Here is a 22530-nt window from a genome sequence, read left to right on the forward strand (position 1 = left end):
TCATTCTAATTGTTTTTTTTTTTTCGATCAACAAAAAATTTGGTCTTCATGATCACCTGTTTTATGCTTGTGCAAAGCAACGACGAAATTTTTCCTTATTACATGGTGTCATTACACACACACTGTTGGTGTACTAGATATTCAACTAGAAGAGGTCAGTGTACTAGATTTATCCTGCGCATGCACTAATCTATAAAAGCAACTCTCAGCTGTTTTTTTTTTAAGTCTTGTGAAAACGGTGCTTTAGCGAGTGTAGCATTCAGAGATAAGGTAGGTAAAATGTACGTCGATTTCCCGAGAACCTGCGTTATGTAATCTGCATGCTTTTTAATCTGTAGTTTAGCTTTGTGATTATCTTTTGTACGGTAGCCTTTTTGGGTCAGAAAACTGATAATATCTTATAATTATATGCTATCTTTTTGAGTTTCCATGTACTGTGTACAGAAGTCATTTGGATAATTAAAAAAATAACTGTATATGCTTTGTTGTGGAGGGCTTCCCTCATTCGGGAAATTGCTCGTCCTTTTCCTTCAAGTTGATTGTATACATGAAATTGCCACACAATATATACATAGTATACTTACAGTCTTCGTTGACTCATGAATAGCATAAGACACCTTCGTCACTGAATGATGTCCTAAGTGATACCATATCAATTTCACTGATATTTGATAAAACTGTTGTACAATTTATTGTTTTTACTGGTTTTAGTCATTTTAAAAAGAAAACGTTTTCTCATTTCATCAGTAGAAAATTTTCATAAATTCAGTATTTTCTCATAAAATTGTGCTTAATTTGTATTAGATGAAAATGAAGTTAACGTTATTAACTTTACCAAACATTAACATGCCTCAGGGTAAAACTCTTCCCTTACACTGCCGAATAATTTGCAATTTTATACTGAAACAAAAAAAATTAAGAAAGATACAAGAGGAAGTGGAGTTAGATATGCGAACTATCACAAGTAAGGGATAGTGTTTTACATTCTACGACACTATAACTATAACATTGCAAATTTTAAAGTTAAATGTTTGATAGGTATTGTTATATAGAGACATTCTTACACTATTTGTCTTATTTACTGCTAGCTACGTTATTTTTTTTCTCAAAAAAATATATTTTCAAATAGAACTTAAAATTAAAATTATGGCATCAGTTAATTCTGAAATACACAAGGTTGAATAATGGCCCCATTATTCATTTTATAGAGTTTTTGTGATTTCTAATCGTTTGTGTTTATTAAGTTTAGAAATCTTTGGTTTTAAATATTAGATGTAACACATTTTGTCATGAATTTGACCAACCATGTGTTGTTCTAATAGAGAAACCAGCTGAATTGTGAAAATTTGCAAACAAGAGCATGATCAATTCATGACTTCTAAATCAAGTTTCAAAAGTGCATATGATCAAATGTAATTTCAAAGAATGTTCAATTAATTAAATTTGCTAACAACTGTATATTATAAAATCTAGTTGTTTTCATGGTCGGATTTTCAACACTACCTTCTTATAGCGTACGTCACATTAATCACCATTGCACGCATCAAAATGTTCATTCCACATATAGAGATACATGTAGCAGGTTTGTCTTGATAAAACATAGCATAACGCTACTAGTAACTATTTTAAAAGTTCTATATAAAATTAAGCACGTTCTAATCTTATATAATAGACACGTTAAGAACATAACACTATCTTTCCTGTTTTTTAGTTTATTCATCGCCTGAGATTCACGTAAAAATCGCAAAGCTTGCAAAGGAATACGGTCCTATAGTCCGGCTGTCTGTTGGTGTGTTTCAATGATTTCATACATTCAAACATATACACAATCCCAAGCACACACGTAAGTTAACTCACTTAAAGAAAAATGTAAAAAAAAAATAAATTACAAATGCATATTTTATTTATATTGAATATGTCCTCAAACCTGGGTTGTTCTTAATGACATCAACTCTGTGCTGGAATCAATGGTAAAGAGAAAAGCTGATTTCGCTGGAAGACCACATTTTGCATCAGGCACGTGACAGCTGTTTCATGCAATGAAAAATGAGTTTTTTTTAATGAATGGTTTTCTTTTACAGTAATCAATACATTAAAGATTCAACACTGTGCCGGATAATTATGCCAGTGCCAAGGTGGCTTTTTTGCACCCGTCTAAGCTGCATTCAAATAATTCAAATATGCCATATGATATACCATATCACAGACATTTGGATTTGTAGAAAATCCTATAGGATTGTCAATATTTCCTGTAGGAGAGTCATTTCTCCTATGGGAATTATTATTACCTATGGGATATTAGTTTTTAAAGGTAAATATTTCACCTGTCAGATAAAACACACTAAAAACAAAAGTGGTTATATACTCTCTAGACAATGGTCTATCATTTGGTATATATAGATTTCCCGAAACTGCATCTTAAGCGGGTGCAAAAATGCCACCTTGGCATTGGCATAATTATCCAGCACAGTGTTATTAGCTTTGACTTTAAAAAATATCCTTTGTAACTTACGAATACCATTCATACGATACATATGTATGCACGTTGGGTAATTTGAAAAAAAAATAGCAGAGGAAAACTTGTCTTGCCGAGAAACTTTAATTTTGATTATTAATTTATACACTTTAATCTCTCATATATAATGCATTTTATTAATCTCTTGATATATTTTTTTAGATAATTTAAAATTATATATAATAATTTAAAGATAATCACAACAATCATTTCATGTTTTTGTAAAAATATTAGAAAAGCAAAATTGTCAGAAAAAAGCAGTATTGTGCTAAAATTTATTATCATTTTTATTTGCTTAGAGCGAAGGTAAATAGCATAAAACAAATATCAAAACTGTCGTTTCAGCTGGCGTTTTTCAGAAGGAGGAAAGGATATTACCTTGGCTAATTATTCAGCTTCCTGGAAATACCATAGGAAAATAGCCGGAAAGGCCCTTAAGTCAGTTGCAAAGGTACTTTTTTCATACAATGAATATTGAATTGACTTGAAAATGATAACGAATTTTGGTTTTATTAATAATAACAATTAATTACTATAATCTATTTCTAGGCATTATCTTCAAGGGGATTTATTGGAAGACATGATTCAAGAAAATATGAATAAATTTTTGGACAACATGGCTGAAGAGAAAGGACCATTCGTTTTCAACGAATATGTGGATCTGATGGTTTTTCATCAACTGTACACAATATGTTTTGGAGAAAAGTAAGACTCCTGAATCCTTTTCCGTCCATAAACAAAACTTTCAAATCATACTTTTGGCGAGAAATTATTATATTCAAACTCTGATTACTGTGACTGTATCCCAAAACCTTGAAACCCAAAAAATGAAAGGTCTTTTTTGATATTTCAACACGTGCGAGATGATTTCCGTAAACTTTTAATGAATATTACATGATAAGTAATAGTGGGGAATTAGTTTTAAAAAAATACTTTTATTTGCGACAAATCAACCCGAGATATAAAAAAATATGTGAGTAAGGTGGTGGACACGCTTTGGCGGATCTAAGTCAGTAAATGTTTGCATCAAAATATACATTATATACGATTTACTGAGAAATTAAGATACATGTATGACGGATATTGAATAAATGTAATGAGCCAATTCGTTTCTTCAATGTACGCTTTTAGATTTAGTAGAAAGATCTTCTCAGGACGGGATAACGCAGAAGGTTTAAAGTATACCACTAAACATGCATGCACTCGTGTATTTAGATTTCATTTATTTTTGTTAAAAATTGTAAACTAAGAACAGTTTGTGTTGACAACTCTACGTCTGTATGAATAAATCATGCAAGAATAAAAACGGAGAAGTTGTATCTGGGAAGGAAGGAATTATTTTCAGTTTTGATTTTTATCCCAATCCATCCTCTTAATATCAAGCCATCTGATTTTAAATTCTAATTTTAAAAAATAGGCTAGAAGAGTTTTTAAAAAGGACGCAGTATATCCGAAAATTAACAAAATAATTTGTTTCAACATAAAAATTGAATTAGTATGTAAATTGATATTCTGCGCGCTTGCTCGAAATATCATCTAGTATTAAAAAAGTGAATAGAATTCACTTCCATTTGCTATAAATGAAAATATATTCATATGTCCGATTGCACGAAAATCTGCATTGAGATTTCACTATCAATTACAGAAGTAAACAGTGACTTTGTAGACAGAATGCTTATCGCCAAACAGGAAGCGAAGGATGAGGGCGATGAGGCGGCCCTGGAGATCTTGTATGATACGCACCTGGTCCAGACAATTTCTGATATTTTCTTTGGTTCGTTGTTTTAGTATTTTTTACTCTATATATAAAAAGATATTTTTTTAAGAAAATATTCCAACCATTTCGTCAGGTTTGTTGGACAGGTAAAAGATAAATAGTGATTTAGGAAATTGTGGTCCGAGAGAAGAAGGGTTAGAATAGGCATTTTGGTATAAAATTTTCTGTAAGTTTGAATGACAGTAAAATAATGTTTTGGAAAGAAAGCAACATCTCTGCAAACAACAGGTTTTGAACTTAATTTAAGCATAGTTTGCACAACATAATGATCCGCTTCTGAATTGAAATATCTTTACTCGTCTTTTATTAGTCTTTAAATATTCATATATACAATACATGAACTACTATTTTATTGTGTCTTAGTTTGCTTCTATCATAAAAAATTAACACCATTTGGCTATGTTTAAATTTTACTGAAAAATATACAATGTATATGTATTACATGAACATTGGAATAATTATTTTCTTTTTTCTATAGCGGGGTAGATACAACTCGTTTCACAATGGACTGGTTCGTTTATTTCATGACACGATTTCCAGAATTCCAAGCAAAATGTCAGGAGGAAATTCCAAAAGAAAAAATACAAAACAGGAGCAGAGAGCACAGACCTCTAAAAAGAATTAGAGGTAGGATAAAGTGCCATGGAGAAGTGAGCATCCTCCGCTGACCAGTCACACCTGCCGTTTGTTTTTTGTCGTAATCGGGAAAAACGGAAAAGTCCGTAGGCAAATAGGTGATTAATTATGGTCTAACAATAAGTATGAAAAATCAGCAAACGACCTAGTGAAAGATTATATTCGATGACAAGGTCGTTGTATCGACCACAGAACGTACGAAAAGATGACTTCATTCGAGACTGCTGATAGTGGTCCTGTTTTATCAACGTGTTTGTCAGTAGCTTGCCCCGCCGTACACACTGTTCGTGATTAATTATGGTCTAACAATAAGTATGAAAAATCAGCAAACGACCTAGTGAAAGATTATATTCGATGACAAGGTCGTTGTATCGACCACAGAACGTACGAAAAATGACTTCATTCGAGACTGCTGATAGTGGTCCTGTTTTATCAACGTGTTTGTCAGTAGCTTGCCCCGCCGTACAAACTGTTCGTATAAAGTATGCCCTTGCGTATCAAATTAACTGAGAGGCAAAAACTCAATTTCTTGTAATTTTTTTGAAGAATAGATCTAAAAGACTGGATATTTTCAGCATTTTTGTTACTCTTTGTTATGAAACTAACTCTCTGCTTTCCTTGTGTGACTATCTTGTGAATAAAGTGACTCAGCAAATTACGATTTAGAAATCGACCAACGTTAGTTTGTAAAGAAAAAATCAAACCAAGAGAAACAGGTCTTAAGCTTTGTTAGCGGATTTTAGTACCATTATGCTAAAGAAAAATATAAATTACATTTGAAATCATTTACAGGTCCCCATCAGCCCTCGATGAAGGATAGAAGCATAGAAACATTGATCAAATGTTCTTGGTCTCGGGGTCCCACATATGACAATCTGTGATTCACAAATTGGTGAGAATAAATTAACCTGTCACATTGAAATTCTATTATTTAATTTACTTTCTTTATTCAATTAATAAAAACCTGAAAACATTTTGATCAATTATGCTAGCTTACCTGTTTCTTCATGATCAACATTTGAATATTTTGAAATCAGGAATCTTCAGAAAGGAGGAAACTTTTTCTCTTATAATGGGCGTTTCATATGAAAGCTTTAAACCTTATCACAATATTTTGAGAATTTGGAACACGGTTTAAAATATTTCATCTACTGATTCAGGGGGATACGATGTACCAAAAGGCACTACTGTATTAATTAACTTCTGGGAGGACCCAGAACAATTTGACCCACATCGCTTTCTTGATGAAAATGGTAAAATGAAACTTATAAAAACGGAAAGTTGGCTTCCATTCTCAGCCGGACGCCGAGTTTGTTTGGGAGAAACGTTGGCCAAACCAGAGATCCTACTGATGTGTGCCAATCTTGTACAGCGATTTGAAATAAGTCTCCCAGAGGGCGTGAAGCCCAATTTAGAGTATTATATGCATGGATTTGGTGTAGAGCTTCCGTCCGATTACAATATCGTGGTGAAAGAGAGAAGTAGAGATTAAAGAATAATGGCGCCTGCGATCTTTTTTGTATTACAGACACCCCTAACACAACTGACTATTTAATATACAATCTACTACACTTGCATTTAACCCAAATGACTTACATTACCTGTGTAGGGAATTAAAATCATTGTTTAAACTACGAGGCAATTATAGTTGTCAAATTGTTATAGAAAAGTATTTAGATTGATTGCGAAATATGCAGCAGTAGTATTATCATATTTGTTATATCTAAATGTTGTTACGTTATCATTTTGTGGAACCAAATATGGAATATTTTTGAACAATTACGTGTTAAATACATGCCGTTACAACGCATATCAGAATTTCTGAAAGTTATTTTTTTCAAATTTTCTATTCTTTCCTATATAATACAATGTAGTTTGTTGGGTTTAAGTATAAATTGTTAACAAAAACATGTTTTCTATTGTTATTTTTCTCGTTTTTTAACACATTGGAGTTAGGACTGTATATAAACAGTGTCTGTTTGGGAGGGTAACAGTTGAAATTGACACCCCGAGGAAACCATTGTCAACCGATGCGAAGCAGAGGTTGACAATAGTTTTTGAGGGGTGTCAATTTCAACTGTTATCCTCCCAAAGAGGCACTATTTATTTTATAATACTGAATGTCTTAATTTTAGAGATTTTTTACTGCTTTTATATAGAAATGACGTGAATTCTACGGCGAACCGTACGCGCATGTAACAATTCCTTGTGTTACCCATTGCTAAGTGTGTTGCTAACGCCGAGGGTAATAAAACTGATTATCAACTGCCTCTAAACCAATCAGATTTCAGTATTAAACATGAAAGTATAATAAAACGAAATGGTAGTTATCTTACTTGTAAATCAAATGTAAAATAATTCATATCGAACACAACAACTCTACAATTTACACATAAATATTTAGAGACTGTCCATATAAAAGCCAAGCGATTTCAATGGTTTTAGCCTATAACAAAAATTTCTAACCAATTATATCTGATGAACATGTATTCCTGCTATCTGAGGATTTTAACATGCCTGTATTTATGGAACTTCTACCTTGGTTTTGATATATATATATATATATATATATATATATATATATATATATATATATATATATATATATATATATATATATATATATATATATATATATATATATTGTACACACTCCTCAAAGCCTACATCATGATAGGAATACCATCATTCAGCAATTAAAAAATTCCTGTATTTTTCAACTCATTTAAGGCAGATCCCACCAAACCTTTCCTCATGGAAAATGTAGATGTTTTTAGTAATGCAGATGTACATGAAGTTGATAAATGGTTAAATCAAAAGAAAAGCGAGTTCTCTTTTGGAAAAATGCAATTTGAAAGAAAAAAACTGCCGGTGACAAAATGTTCTCTTTTTTTAATACTGTTCCAGGTAACTAATCAAGTTGAAGATTCCGATGTTTTTTAAATGGTCTGAAAATTATTTAAGTGTGGAACAACTTTTTCAATATCTTATTTTTATATTATATGTGATTTTACATGGATAATTCATGTCACAAACTTCCGTTAATTTCGATTAAGTTAACCGAGCACGTATCAAGGACGTTTTGGTTATTTTGGGTACAAACTATTGTCAGACGATAGAGATACATATGTAAGTAAATAGATCAGTTATTTACAACCTAAAATTCGCCAGAGTTCGGTGGGCCAAGTAAATAATCCTCAATTCTAAATAAATGTTGTTTGAATCGACCCCCTATAAATCTGAGACGGCGAGTGTCGTCCCTTAACATTTTTGATTTGAATAATTATGTGTTAAATGCTGTTAGTTACAATACACTTTAGAATTATATTTTAACTTATCACCGTAGTTTGTTTTCGGATACAGTAATACATGTATTTATGAATTGTATAAAAAAAAAATCTGCTGTTACTTTTCCCGATTTTCATCGAATTGGAATTTAGAAATCGACTGAAATGGTAGTTTATTTTACATGCAAATCAAATGTAAATAATTCATAGCAAATCCAACACTTCCCATATCTCTAACTACTACAATGTACTAGATTTTTGAGACTGTATCTTCTCTCAAATGGTAATGCAATCAATCATGCTCTTCGAAGACATACAGTTTTGAGAACCAAGAAAATCCGTGAAAATATTTCTCTCCACCTATCATAGGTTCTTAAATCTCTGCATATGTAATTGGTGATTATAAAGAGAATCTACGTCACTCAAAAGTTAACTTCAGTTGCATTCGATTACTAGTATTTTGGTAAGTATCAGGGAAGTTCCGGTTAATTTGGGTACCAAAGTAAAGTTAGACTTTAAGGATAAGTAGATAGACCAAAACACGGTTGCATTTGTACGTGTAGTTATAGATACCTAAAAATCCAATATTTAAATTGTTGTTTATAATATCAAATATGATTTTAAGTGTTTTAAAAAACGGACCTAAACAAATGATATTAATAAATTTTATGTATGAAATGGTTTACTTGTGTATTTTGATTGAATCACTAAAACTTGAATGTTAGAAGTCTAATAAAAAGCGAACTACAAAGGAAGGAAGCCTTTATTAAACTAACACAAATTTGTCTATATGTATAAACAATACATTGATATTGAATTTCGATATCGTATTTCAGATTTCGAATATCGATTTAGCCTTCTGGAGCTCGTTTCATGGAGCTAAAATTTTTGGCCTAACTTTAGTCTAGTCCGAGGACTTACACCGAAGCTTAGTCGGGCGTATTTTGCATTTCATAAAGCGGCGTAACCAGAGGTGTAAACTTTAGACTATAGCTTTAACATAAGTCATTGACAACGCAGCACTGCACATGCATAAAATTGTTTCTATTACTTTTGATATGTACAGGTGTATGTAGCATGTGAAAATAAGAACAATTTTATAGGAACTGGCAATTGTAATAATTTTTATTTAAAAATATTTAAGATTTGATAAACTCTTGTTTCACTCAAAGGTTATAATTTTTAGATAATATTCCTTTTTCTTCAAAAATTTACCGGACAAAAAATATAATATCGAAATTAAATTATAAAAATAGATAAAACATTAAACGGAAAACCAAAAAATGGTGAAGTGTTTACGATTTTCTGGAACACTAGCGCAAAGAGTGTTATTAAGTGTCAAAAAATGTTTCATCCACATACTAGTAATACATGTACAAACGTTTAATTTAAAGCGGACTTACTCGGTATTATTTTGGTTGAAGTACACGACTTGTGTAATGTGCTCAATAGAATCAATATAGCATTTTAAGTAATTAGGTAGTCCAGAATATATGTTATTTTATTACTTTTATCATATTGAAAATTTTGAATTTACTTGGTCGGTGTAAATTTACAAGTTGTCATACTGATGTTTACATCCAATTTTCTGACCTTTGTCGCTCTTTGTCATTGAGCATTTCAATTAAAATAAATTTTAGGGGTAATAAAACAAAATTAATGTTTCTTTGTTTTCAATCATTTCGCAATGCTTTTTAATTTTGCGCGATATAATGTATTCTATGCATGTACATGTATTATAATGTTACACTTTCTGTATCCAGTATTTAGAAAGTATTTATCAATTCAGTTTGAATTGCAGACTTGTCTAAACTCTAATGTGCCATCATTCTTGTAGTTAAAAACCATGTATCAATAACGTCATAATCTTCACTTTAAAAAGAGATTCACAAATTACGTTTATGATTGTGCATTAGTAGCAGTGAGTTTAATCGGCTTCGATTTTCAGTATTATTTGCATTCAATATAACTGCATCTACAGGTACATACATCGTAGGTTATAAAGATATACTGTCCATATATCAATTACAAAAAACGTTAGCTATTTTGGGGGTTGGAGTAGGAATGAAAATAAGGAAATTAAGAGTGAAATTGAAGTTATAGATATACTACGCCAGCTCCCCCCCCCCCACCCCCCATCAAGCATTAGGATATTGAAGATTTTGGAAAGTTGGGTTTTTTGTTTATGCTTGTCAAGATTTTTATTTGGACGTGTCTGGCCCCCCCACTTTTAAAAACGATGCTACGTGTCTGTAATGTTACACACAAACTCTGAATATTTTTCATCATCTGTTGGTGCACTCGATTTCAGCTAAATTAGGTTAGTGCTCTAGATTTATTCTGCGCATGCACTTTCAGCAAAAAGTCTATCGCGCATATCAGACAGGCATTGCCAGTCTTCTCTCGACTGTTTTTGAGGCCTTGTGAAAAGGGTACTTGTAGGCGAAGTTTCATATAGAGATAAGGTAGGTACACACAAACTCGTGTTATGTGATTTGCCTTCAATATGGCGAGTTAATCGTGACAATTTTATACTACATTGATCTCTTCTAACAGAAAAACTCTGTATAAATATACGAGAAAACAATCAAGCTTTAAAGCACAGGGGCATCGAACCCGCTCTACACTCTATGACATACATGTATATAAATAATACACAAGGGAAAAATCGAAAGTAGGACACGATTTGTAAACATTGTCAAAAAACAACTTACTTGACAAAAGTTACGCAAATCCTCCCACACAATGTTGCAAGTGTGGTCACAAAACACGTTCACATTGAAATATTCGTAATAAACTCGATAAAAGCGTTTTTATCTCATTAAAACCGCTGTCTGCTGCAGACATTCAATCTCTTCGCCCAAGAAAAGATAACTCTGTACTTTCGCCATCCGAAATCTCTCGGGACTCTCTATGTTCAGTAATGATATACATGTATTGTAAAATTCCGCGAAACATCAATAACAAAACAAAGAAATAATTTCATACATCTGCAGATCCGAACTTGCATCGGGGGTAGGGGTGAATTTTGAATGATGGACAATCTTATTTTAAAATAGATAAGTAGAATTCAGTTTAAAATGTCAAAATATATACATATTTTTTTTATATAATGTAGATCTGCTGTCACAATGTATATATTTATGGTGTATATATTTGTGGTCTTAAAGATAATGATAGGAAATTTGAGAACAATGAATTGTTCGACCTGCTACTGCAATTACTTTATACTGACCACGAGAGCAAGACCATTTGATTTAGAAGAAAGAGACTTGCATAGTTTAAATTTAGTGAAGAAAAATATTTAGTAATTTTAGAATGAACAATTAATGATGATGAAAAGGTGTTGAAACAGTATTTAATCTTAAATATTTTTTCTTATTCTCAGAAATGTAAATGAAAAACTACTTTGGTGTTGACATATAATTTTTTTAACTATTTTCTTATTCAATAATTAAAATACTCATAATTCATTAATTGTCTTTGCAACCCATTTCTTCAAAATTAATTGTCATTGCCTAAGAATCTCAGCATTGTTTTAATTGTCAATATCAAATTACTAGTATATTTACATTTCTACAAAAGATTAAATGATAGGAAATATATTTGTTTTTAAACAATTGCATTTTAATTACGGTAATTAAAGTACATGCCAAATATATCGGAACGAATGTTATTATGTAGGTACATAAGACGAACATTTCCCCACACATTTAACAGTTTACCGCCGAAATTTCTACTATCATCACTGAACATATATAGAGAAAAAGTACAGAGTTATCTTTTCTTGGGCGAAGAGATTGAATGTCTGCAGCGGACAGCGGTTTTAATGAGATAAAAACGCTTTTTATTAGGAATATTTCAATGTGAACGTGTTTTTTGACAACATTTGCAACATTGTGTGGGAGGATTTGCGTAACTTTTGTCAAGTAAGTTGTTTTTTTTGACATTTTTTACAAATCGTGTCCTACTTTCGATAATCGATTCTTCCCTTGTGTATTATTTATATATGTCATAGAGTGTAGAGCGGATACGATGCCCCTGTGCTTTAAGCTCATGAAATATTGACCAATGTGATTAAAGCATTGTGCAATGCAAAAAGCAATGTTCAGTGCGAAAACGAATTGTTCAGTGCAAGAAAACATTCTTCAATGCAAAAAAGCAATGGCTAATGGGGAAAAAAAGCGTAAAGCAATCGTTGTAGATGATACATAGAGAAAGTTACATGTGTTTGCTCAATTTAAAGTTCATATAAAAAGGTTCCGATCACAATAGACAAATATTTTATAACCTGCTTAATATATAGAATATATAATTGAATCAGATATTAACAAACATTCATACGACATGCTTGATTGAAAAAAGAAATATTTTCTCTTCAGAAATTATAGTACACTGTATTACAGTATTTATTTTTTTATCAATAGATATGAGTATTAAATATAAGTTGGGTTGAACGTTACAAAGAGCACATAATCAACCAAAATTTGAACGAATTCCGATCCTCAGTCATGTTCAATAACTCTAAATTATCCGGATATATTTTTCATTCGTACCATTAATCTGCCTTTCATACAAACAACTTTAATTAATTAGTCTTCTAGTTTTAATCTTATGATCAGGTATTCAATGACAGGCTTGGCTTAATGGATTCACTAAGATCTACTACATAATTATAGGTAAAGCCACCGATACTACTTTTTAAAAAAAAAAACTGATCTCAACTTGTATATTCATTCATTTTATCCACCGTGGGCAAACTTTGAAAAATGCATGGACACCATCAATTATTTTCCTTTCTTTATTTCATTTATAAAAGTTAAGCACGAATAACATTTTTATGATGAAAAAAAGTACTTTGGGACTGAGGGTTGGATGACCTTTAAGAAAGTACAATTGATTTACACTGCTAACAACCATATCATGGTTTAAGTCTTATAAAACCAGTAATCAATTTTATGGTCCGATTTCATACACTTCCCGTTTATAGCATCTCCTATATAAATCTACATGACCCATCAAATGTGTTTGAAAACTGAAATTTGTCCAGCTAAGGTAATTTATACGAAAATGCATGTATTTCTTACTCAAATGAGTTTGTTTTTTTTCCTTGTAGAAAAACACACAAAAGAGGGATTAAAGTAGCCAATCATGTTGAAGTTGTCCATCAACATCCAGACCATTTTGGTGGGAATTAGCATTGGTCTTTTTGTGTACTACGTCATCAAACGGATGCGGTATCGTCTGCCACCTGGACCATGGTGTATCCCACTTATTGGGCATTATAAGAGTAACGATGTGTTTAATTTCACTCAGAGAGATAACAAGTTTTGTTTTTCAAAATAAATCTCAATGTTAACTATTATAAGCTCCATGTATCGTTTTATTTGTACATAAAATATAGGACGTTTAGAATTATGAATAACAAGCAAGCGTTAAAATATTATTTTATTTCCTATAGTTTATTCATCGCCTGAGTTTCACTTAAAAACCGCAGCGCTTGCAAAGGAATTCGGTCCTATAATCCGGCTGTCTGTTGGTGTGTATAAAATTCAAACACTCACAAAAAAGCACACTCGCACGCACACACCTACACACACCTTTGATTATGAATTGTTTCACAAATGGATTAACATTGATAAAATCTAGGAATTACAAATGTATTCTTGACATTTATTGGAAAGGTCCCCAAACCTGGGTTGTTCTAAATGACATCAACTCTGTGCTGGAAGCAATGGTAACGAAAAAGACCGATTTTGCTGGAAGACCACAGATTACATCAGGTATGTGACAGTTGTATCATGAATGAAAAAAGAAAGACCCCCCCCCCCTTTTTTATAGATTATCTTTTGCTATATAAGTTTACGTAAGAAATTACATATGGTACTTTTACGACATACACGTACAACTAAACTTCGGGTAAAGGATGATATCCCTTAACAAATGAAAACAGCCCCTTTTATGCAATTAACGTAGCTCGCGGGTTTGCTGACGTCACAATAGGATTCGGCGTACAGAGTTGACCGTCATAGCAAACTCATACATTTCTTTTGAAAATAACAAATGATCTTAAAAACATAAAATTAAATATTTTAAAAGCTAAATTGCACTTTATACAAACATTTATAATTATCAAGTGCGAAAAATTTAAAGATGTGACATACATTGTCGCTTTTAGTTCTATAAGGTATGAGTGTGCGTTGGAACTATTTAATCTGATTTATGTTTAGACAAGTACATTGTAAAAAAATTGAACCGTATGCATTAACTTTGGTCGTTCTGTATATTCAAATACCGATATAACTATTAATTTAAAAATTATTTTGGCGTTAGCTAGTTATCGTAAACGATTACAAACTTATTAATATGCCAATAGTTGTACTATGGTAATTGTTTTTGCAATGAATGCATGCTTGACTGATTGAGTTTCATGAAAAGAAAGTAGCCAAGTTTCCTCTCTTCAAAACCTTACATTAATTGCATGTGTGCATTCGAAAACATTCATTATAATTTTTATTGGATTTGCATGTTCTAATATGTGTTAATCGGCTATTCTGGCCAACCAGCGCATTTTCATTTTTTGATTCTCAAACGAAAGAAATTGATGACGTCAGGCTAACGTCGTGATGAAAATATAGGATTTTGTGAAATCTTTTAAATCTTTAAAGTTGTTTTGCGAAAAACTGGCCGAGAACACATATTGATTTTTTTTTATGAATTGATTCAAAATTATCTCTTCTGTTATTGTGTTGAGTAAAATTAAGTTCGTCTAGATCGTTTAAAAGTTTGAAGCATAGTTTTAAAATGCGGTTTTCGACTAAGATATGCATTTTACTATATATTTCATTGAAATGGCGTTGCATTATTTTATCAGAGACACTGTGTTTGAATCACGATTACATTATTACCGCGCAGACGAATCTCAAATAATATTTTTAAATAAAACCATGAAACCTATGGATCACGTGGACAAATTTTCAAGGTAGGTTTTCTCACAAGCAGGTAAACCCGCGAGCTACCTTAAGTATAGGAGATCTACCAAGCTTTCGATTATTTTAAAGAAAAGAGTGAATAAATGTGACATATTCTGATTTGTGTTTGTAGCTTGGATAGTTTTTTTAATGTTAAGGTTGACACATTATCAATGATTTTGCACACCCTGTAACAGTGAATTTCGTTCTGGTTTGTGAACTTGTCCTTTCAGTGAATGAAAATGAAGAGAATGGTTGGATCTTGGTGGAATAATCGATATGTATATGAAGGATTTATTATCGTTTTACTAACAGCGTTACAGTTTGGTTTGCTTGTCGAGGCGTGCTTAAATTTTGTATCCAGGGCTGGTTTTTACAAAACTATCGTAAGACCTATCATAAGACATACTAGTATCTTAAGATTGTCAGAAGATCTGATTTATGGTAGTCATAAGATTTATCACTTCTGTTTCACGAGGCAATCTTAAAAGTTATATTGTAGAAATCTTAAGACAATTTTAAGTCACACTTCAGGCTTGCGTATACTAATTTTTTTGTACATTATAAAAAAAGAACTAAGGTTACGTGTGGGATGTTTAATTTTTGCTTATATTAGTTTTAAATTTTTAGATAGGTTATTTGAGTTACAAATATTAATGAGTTTTATGCTCTGAAATGATAATTGATTTTGCACCCACTGAAATCTATGTCACGTGACACACATTTGTACTAGAATTTTAATGACCGGAGCAGAACATCTACTAAGATTAATGTAAACAGTGTATCTTTACCATAAATAATGATTCATATCTCCCATATGTTTGGTTCTTTTGAATAGAAATAGGATTCTATATGAGTAAACATATCAAAAATTAAGTACCTGCAAGATAAAGATAAATTCCTAAAAAAAAAATTACTGGGGATTGTATTTCACACCATCCTTTCGAGAAATGCACAGCAAATATTAACTTCCCTATAATCTTTAATTTTGATTTTAATTGCTAATTGAATACATTGGAATTTAGCGCATTACTTTTTTTAGTTAAAAAATAACATCACAGCATGCAATCATGAAATATTGGGGTAAAAATAATTATTCAAAAAGCAAATATATCAGAGAAAGGGTGGAATTGTGCTATAACTTGTGACTTTTTAAAAAATATTCTTTAAAGCCAATGTAAATAGTATAAAACAAATGTCAAAACTGTCATTTCAGGTGATGTGTTTACGGAAGGAGGAAAGGATATAACCCTGGCTAATTATTCAGCTTCCTGGAAATTACATAGGAAAATAGTCGGAAAGGCCCTAAGGTCAGTTGCACCGGTACTTTTTTCCTATCATGAATATTGACTTAAAAATGATTACTAAGTTTACTTTATTCAACTACAATCAATTTTTAGGAATTATCTTCAAGGGGATTTATTGGAAAACATGATTCAAGACAATATGAATAAATTTTTGGACAAGATGGCCGAAGAGAAAGGACCGTTCGTTTTCAAAGAATACATGGATCTGATAATTTTTCATCAACTGTACACAATATGTTTTGGAGAAAAGTAAGACTTCTTAAACCTTTTGCTTCGACACAAACAGAAAAAATTAAACTTTTTATTTTATTTATATTTTTGGTGAAAAAAAATAGAACTGGATGAGTGACTGCATAAATAACAAACGACCAAATAGTCGATCCAAGAATTTAGTATAATACAATATCAACTTATAATATTGTCATTTTAGCATATTGGCATTTTACTCGAATACCTTGTAAAATGTAATATAAAAATGTGTTTTTAATGTTTAATATAATGACAACGTTAGTTCAGATATTATCCAACGTAACAGATAAATTAAGCTCCTGTAGAACACACTTCATGTCTTTATCTGTATTGATTAAAATGGTTAAAATACTTAAATGCAAAAGGATGTTTAACATTGAGATAAATCAATTTTCCACATGCCTCTCGCCAATATATTTCTTTCCATCGTTTGAGATAATCTGGACTGTTTAAGCAAGATAACTTGCATAACTTTTACTAAGCAGAAAAGAGAGCGAAGAAAAATTATAGATATTATTTTGAAAATATCTTTCTTCAAATTATGAAGAATTTTCACATCGGTAAAAGAATGTTTTTATTTACTTTAAAGTCAATTTTCATGAACTGAAATCATATATATAATGATTTTATAAAGGAAAAAAAATAGACAAAATTATAACCTTTTTATATATTCTTTATTTCCATAAGACGTCCTGTAGATGACCCGGAGGTGAAAAGATTTATTAAATTAGACAATGATCTGCTGGAGAAATTTGGTTCGGGTTTCTTTGAAGACGTATTTCCCTATCTGAGACACATCTTTACGACGGCTAAATGGAAGAAAATGCTTGTTTTGACAGAAGAAGTGCTGAACATTCTCCGGAAGAATTTGAAAGAACACAAAGAAACTTTCCAGCCAGGTGATAAATCACAAGTCTTTACCACATTTCTTAATCCCTCTCCAAACCCCAATCCTTAACCCCCCCCCCCCCCCCAAAAAAAAAAAAAAAAAAAAAAAAACAACCGAAATGTACCTGTATGTGTATAAATAATATAATTAAAAATATATATTTAAAAAAATTAGATTTAACTTCCATTGGCCTGAGTGAAAATATATCATATTTACATATACATCCACACGAGACTCTGCATTAAGATTTCACTATCAATTACAGGAGTCAACAGGGACTTTACAGACAGCATGCTTATCGCCAAACAGGAAGCGAAGGATGAGGGCGATGAGGCGGCCCTGGAGATCTTGGATGACACGCACCTGGTTCAGACAATATCTAATATCTTCATTGGTTCGTTGTTTGATTATTTTTAATCTTTGTTTAAGGAGTTTTCTTTAGAAGGATTTTTTCATAACTTATACTTGAATTATCTTTTAATTGTTTTCTATAGCGGGGGCAGACACTACTCGTTTCCTTATTGACTGGTTCGTTTATTTCATGACACGATTTCCGGAAACCCAAGCAAAATGTCAGGAGGAAATTGACAGAGTTGTTGGTAAATAATAGTTATAATACATATTGAATATACATAATCTAAAAGACTGAAGGGGTTTTTTGATTACATTGCAGTGAAAAAAATAAGTTACATTTTATAAAAAAAAAATTCAAGATATTGTATAAATTATTTATCATGACATGTGGTGAAAACGGACAATGTTCAAAATAAAAAGTCCAAATGAAAACCATAAAACAGGAGCAGAGAGAAAACGGACCTCTAAAAAAAAAATTGAGGCACCGGTAGAATCTGTTGTCGGTAATGTTTACATATTGTAATATATCTGCATCTATATGCATATATGATAGGCATAGATGTATATAGTGAAAGACATTGAAGGAGTATTACATGTCAAAGAATGTAATAAGTTATTAGTACATGTATGTTACTATTTCTTGTCATCTTTTAGAAGGTTGAATATTTTCGGCATTTCCGTTACTTTCCACCACAGAACACACGCTGTGCTTTCATATTGTGAATATCTTTTGATTGAAAAAATCAGTGCTTCAGAAAATTATGATATAAAAATCACCAAATTGTTAGATTCTTCAATTGTGGTATAATGTTAAAATTTACTCTTTTATCATGACATTACATATAAAATTATAGAATTGAAAATAAATTATGTAACACATAAACAGTATTATAAAACTTTGTAAACTTCTGTAGGATCGAAGCAACTTTCAATGAAGGACAGAGGCAATTTAGATTACACCGAGGCCTGTATATTTGAGACGATGCGAATTTCAAATTCTGTTGGTTTTGGGATTCCACACATGACAGTCTGTGATTCACAAGTTGGTGAGAATAAAATTATTCTTTTACATTGAAATTCTACTATTTTTTTCATGTATGGATTTATCTAAGATCTGGAATCAATTTTGATTAATTATGTAGGCATATCTGTTAATTAGGGCCCCGCAAGGATTTGCGGGTGCCCTATAGTAATCACTCTGTCTGTCGGTCCTTCTGTCTGCCGTCTGTCACTCTTCCGTCCACAAATTTTCTGTTTTTTTCTAATAACTTTTTTTATGGTTGCCCAATCAAGTTCAAATTTGGTATGGTAGTTCAGTAGACAGAAATAAATATTTTGATGCTAAGTTTGGTTCTCTATGTCTTTTGATTTGGAGCTGGGGTGGTGGAGTAGATTCCTTAACTATGCATAAGAATGAATGGGCAAAGAGAGATAACTGCTGAGAATGTTACCATTGTATACTTGGAAGGCTGTGCAATATTTGTCCTTTGGGATTATTAACCTTCCACAGGAAGAAAATCCTAAGCTTTATCTTTATCTGTCACATTGAGATTAATTACTGCACTGCCTGTGTCTGAAAATGAACTTTGTTTTGAAGTTATGGTCAATTTTGAATGATGTGTAGTGTGTACATTCTTTGAAATATGGATTTAAAATATAATATTCATACTTTATTTTGGTTAATATACCGTACACAATGATTTATGATAATTTTTTTGAATTCTAAAATCAAGATATATATTAACTTAATATAATTATTAAGATATCCTTTTTCACTATTTTATTTTTTAATTATTTATTTTATGTTTTTCTGCCTTAATGCTGTTAATTTTAACAGGTAATCAGATAATAACCCCATTCTGTCATTTCTGAAAAAATAATCTTATTGTAAATTTAGAAGAAAAGGATAAGAGAGCAGAACAATTAATCCCCTGGGATTAATTATCTTGCCTGCTGCAGAAAATTTAGAGGCTTATCTCTATCTGTCATATGAAGATTAATGAACACCTTTGTCTGCAACTGATGTTTGTTTTGAAGTTGAGGTCAACCCTGGGTGATACAATGTATTTGCATTCACTGAAGGCTTGCATTTTATAAAACACCTGTTTAAATCTTTTTTAAATACACATTTAATTTAGTTTTTTTTATAAGACATGAGGTTATCCCTGTTTAATGCAGATACAAGGTTACTATTTAGAGTTTTTGGACATTCAGGAATTATCTTGAAATTTTAAAAATACAGTTGTTACTTATAATTTTGATTTTTTTCTAAATGTAATCAAATTAAACTCTCATTCCATGAGCTGCACCCTTATATTTTTACCCCTCAGTTTAACACTTTAATTGTTGGATGAAAATCATATCCAACTACAAATCATGAAATCCTATATATTGCAGTTCTTTAAATCTTATGCCGGGCATTTATTTTTGATCATTGTTAATATATATATATAAAGAGTATGGAATTCAAAGTTTTTTTCACTTCTCTATATTGATTGTCATAGCGGGGCCCTTCCTGACTGGTCAGTTTTCTAGTTTTCATGATCAACATTTCGAATTTTTTTCAATAAAGGGATCTTTCGAAATAATGATGTTTGTATTCTAATAATGTGAATTCCATTTTTAAATTTTCAACTAAAATTAATCGCAATACTTTGAAATTTCAAAACACGCAATAAAGCATTTTCTATTCTGATTCAGGGGGATACGATGTTCCAAAAGGCACCACTGTACTTATCAATTACTGGGCGCTTCACCATGACCCTAAACAATGGAAGGACCCAGAACAATTTGACCCACATCGCTTTCTCGATGAAAACGGCAAAATGAAACCCACCAAACCAGACAGTTGGCTTCCCTTTTCTGTCGGACGCCGAGTTTGTTTGGGAGAATCTTTGGCCAAATCAGACATCCTACTGATATGTGCCAATCTTCTACAGCGATTTGAAATAAGTCTCCCAGAGGGCGTGAAGCCGAATTTAGAGTGTCATATGAAGGGATTTGGTATGGAAATGCCACCTGATTACAAAATCGTGGTCAAAGAAAGATCTGGATGATCAAACATGGTTATGGACTAGTTTAATTGTACGTGTACATTATTTGCACGATGTAGGATGATGATGATTATTACATATGCAATTTTTTCAAAAGAAATGTGTTTCTAGCGTCTTTCATTATATTTCTTTCCAATGATCTGCAAACGGATCCTTTTTTGGTTATATAACTTCAACTTAATTTGAAAAACACTATAACGACCTACACTGTCTGGAATAGATAAATGTACTTTAAGCTCATTTTGTTGGAACAACTGTTTAAAAATTACAAGTTCAACAATTCATTTTAAATATACTTCTCTTTATAATTTCAGTGTCTAGCAACGATCGATTTTTATAGAATATTCCATAAATAAATACGTTAAAATCCTTTTCTATATGATCGTATTCGATCAAATATTCAAAGCTTGCAATTTAATAGTGATGTTTTCTTTTGTTTTTGCCCAACCGAACAAAGTATTTCTAGAAGTCTTTATTTAAGAAAACAGCAACAAACACAGACTTCTATGAATGATAGAAGCAAATCAGTTTACACCGAGGCCTGTATGTTTGAATCGATGAGATTTTCGATTGTTGTAGGCAAAGGGGTCCAATACATGACAATGTCTTTTTTTTCATGATGTTTGTCACACTGGCGTAAAGAGCAGGGGCCCGTTTCACTAAAAGGCGTACGCCCGGCGTAACCTTACGCTTGTTGTAAGTCCGGACTTAAGTCAAATATTTGGACTAAGGTCCGTTTCACTAAAAGGCGTAACTTTGCGCCCGCCTTAAGTTAAGACAAAAATCTACGCCTGGCCAAGGGTAGTCGTAACTTATGGCGTAAACAGGAATTCTGTTTCTGAGAATATCGATGCTGACCGTAATGTTAAATTGAACAATTTCTCATGTAAATTTCATTAATTGCATATGAAATTAAGAAAATAAAGAGTTTTGATAGGTGGTACCAATTCTCGAATAGAAACTTTCTTACCATGTTTTATGCACATTCTTTTTAAATATGCACTTGCCGTTTACAAGCTAAAATGACATATTTAGACAATCGATATATAGTTTTCATTCGATTATTTTTATTCAAATATTGGATTTACGTTTCATATTTTTTAGTAAATTGGGCAATGAATAATGCAGAAAATATATATACATGATGAACATGTAGTACAAAGGTATATTTGTATAAGAAATGTCTAGCATTTTAAGCATTTCACCCCCCCCCCCCCAACTTCCACGCAAAATATGTGTATATTAAAACTCACTAAGTGGATTTTTGACTTTTATATTTTCCTTTTTTTTTGATTTCATTTTTGATGAGTAAATTTTTAAGTATTGTTAAAATGTAAATATCAAAATATGATGAAAGCTCCAACTATGTTTTAGAGTCGTCAAAAGTCCCTAGTTTTTTTTTAATATTAGATAATGTATTTATCATACAACCGATGCAAAACACTGACTCCAGATTAAAAAGATTTTATTTCGTAGGCTATATACACCTACT

General features: G+C 31.6%; 1 protein-coding gene and 1 pseudogene across 3 annotated transcripts; both read left to right on the plus strand.

Moving 5' to 3' along the window:
• Positions 1-1708: 1708 nt before the first annotated feature.
• Positions 1709-21415, plus strand: LOC128180507 (steroid 17-alpha-hydroxylase/17,20 lyase-like). 3 transcript variants are annotated; one of them, XM_052848628.1, is made up of 12 exons: positions 10611-10680; positions 12838-12894; positions 13332-13505; positions 13677-13754; positions 13900-13998; positions 16403-16496; positions 16587-16742; positions 17430-17641; positions 17897-18025; positions 18126-18230; positions 18900-19031; positions 20686-21415. In XM_052848628.1, the coding sequence occupies exons 3-12, from the start codon at positions 13367-13369 to the stop codon at positions 21039-21041; spliced, it is 1500 nt and encodes a 499-aa protein (XP_052704588.1). In that variant the 5' UTR covers positions 10611-10680; positions 12838-12894; positions 13332-13366; the 3' UTR covers positions 21042-21415. The 3 variants fall into 3 exon arrangements, with proteins under 3 accessions (XP_052704591.1, XP_052704590.1, XP_052704588.1); XM_052848630.1 differs by lacking the exon at positions 12838-12894 and having other exon boundaries at positions 10602-10680; XM_052848631.1 differs by lacking the exons at positions 10611-10680; positions 12838-12894; positions 13332-13505; positions 13677-13754 and adding an exon at positions 1709-1789.
• LOC128182224 (steroid 17-alpha-hydroxylase/17,20 lyase-like) lies at positions 1938-6828 on the plus strand (annotated as a pseudogene).
• Positions 21416-22530: the final 1115 nt, after the last annotated feature.

This window comes from Crassostrea angulata, chromosome 4 (genome assembly GCF_025612915.1).
Source record: "Crassostrea angulata isolate pt1a10 chromosome 4, ASM2561291v2, whole genome shotgun sequence".
Lineage (NCBI taxonomy): Eukaryota > Metazoa > Mollusca > Bivalvia > Ostreida > Ostreidae > Magallana > Magallana angulata.

Excerpts from the sequence above, each read along its gene's own strand:
- LOC128180507 (XM_052848630.1), top strand. The coding sequence starts at position 13,367 with ATGTTGAAGTTGTCCATCAACATCCAGACCATTTTGGTGGGAATTAGC. Across the intron at positions 13,506-13,676 it reads ACTTATTGGGCATTATAAGA|TTTATTCATCGCCTGAGTTT; the intron begins GTAACGATGTGT and ends TATTTCCTATAG. Across the intron at positions 13,999-16,402 it reads AAGACCACAGATTACATCAG|GTGATGTGTTTACGGAAGGA; the intron begins GTATGTGACAGT and ends CTGTCATTTCAG.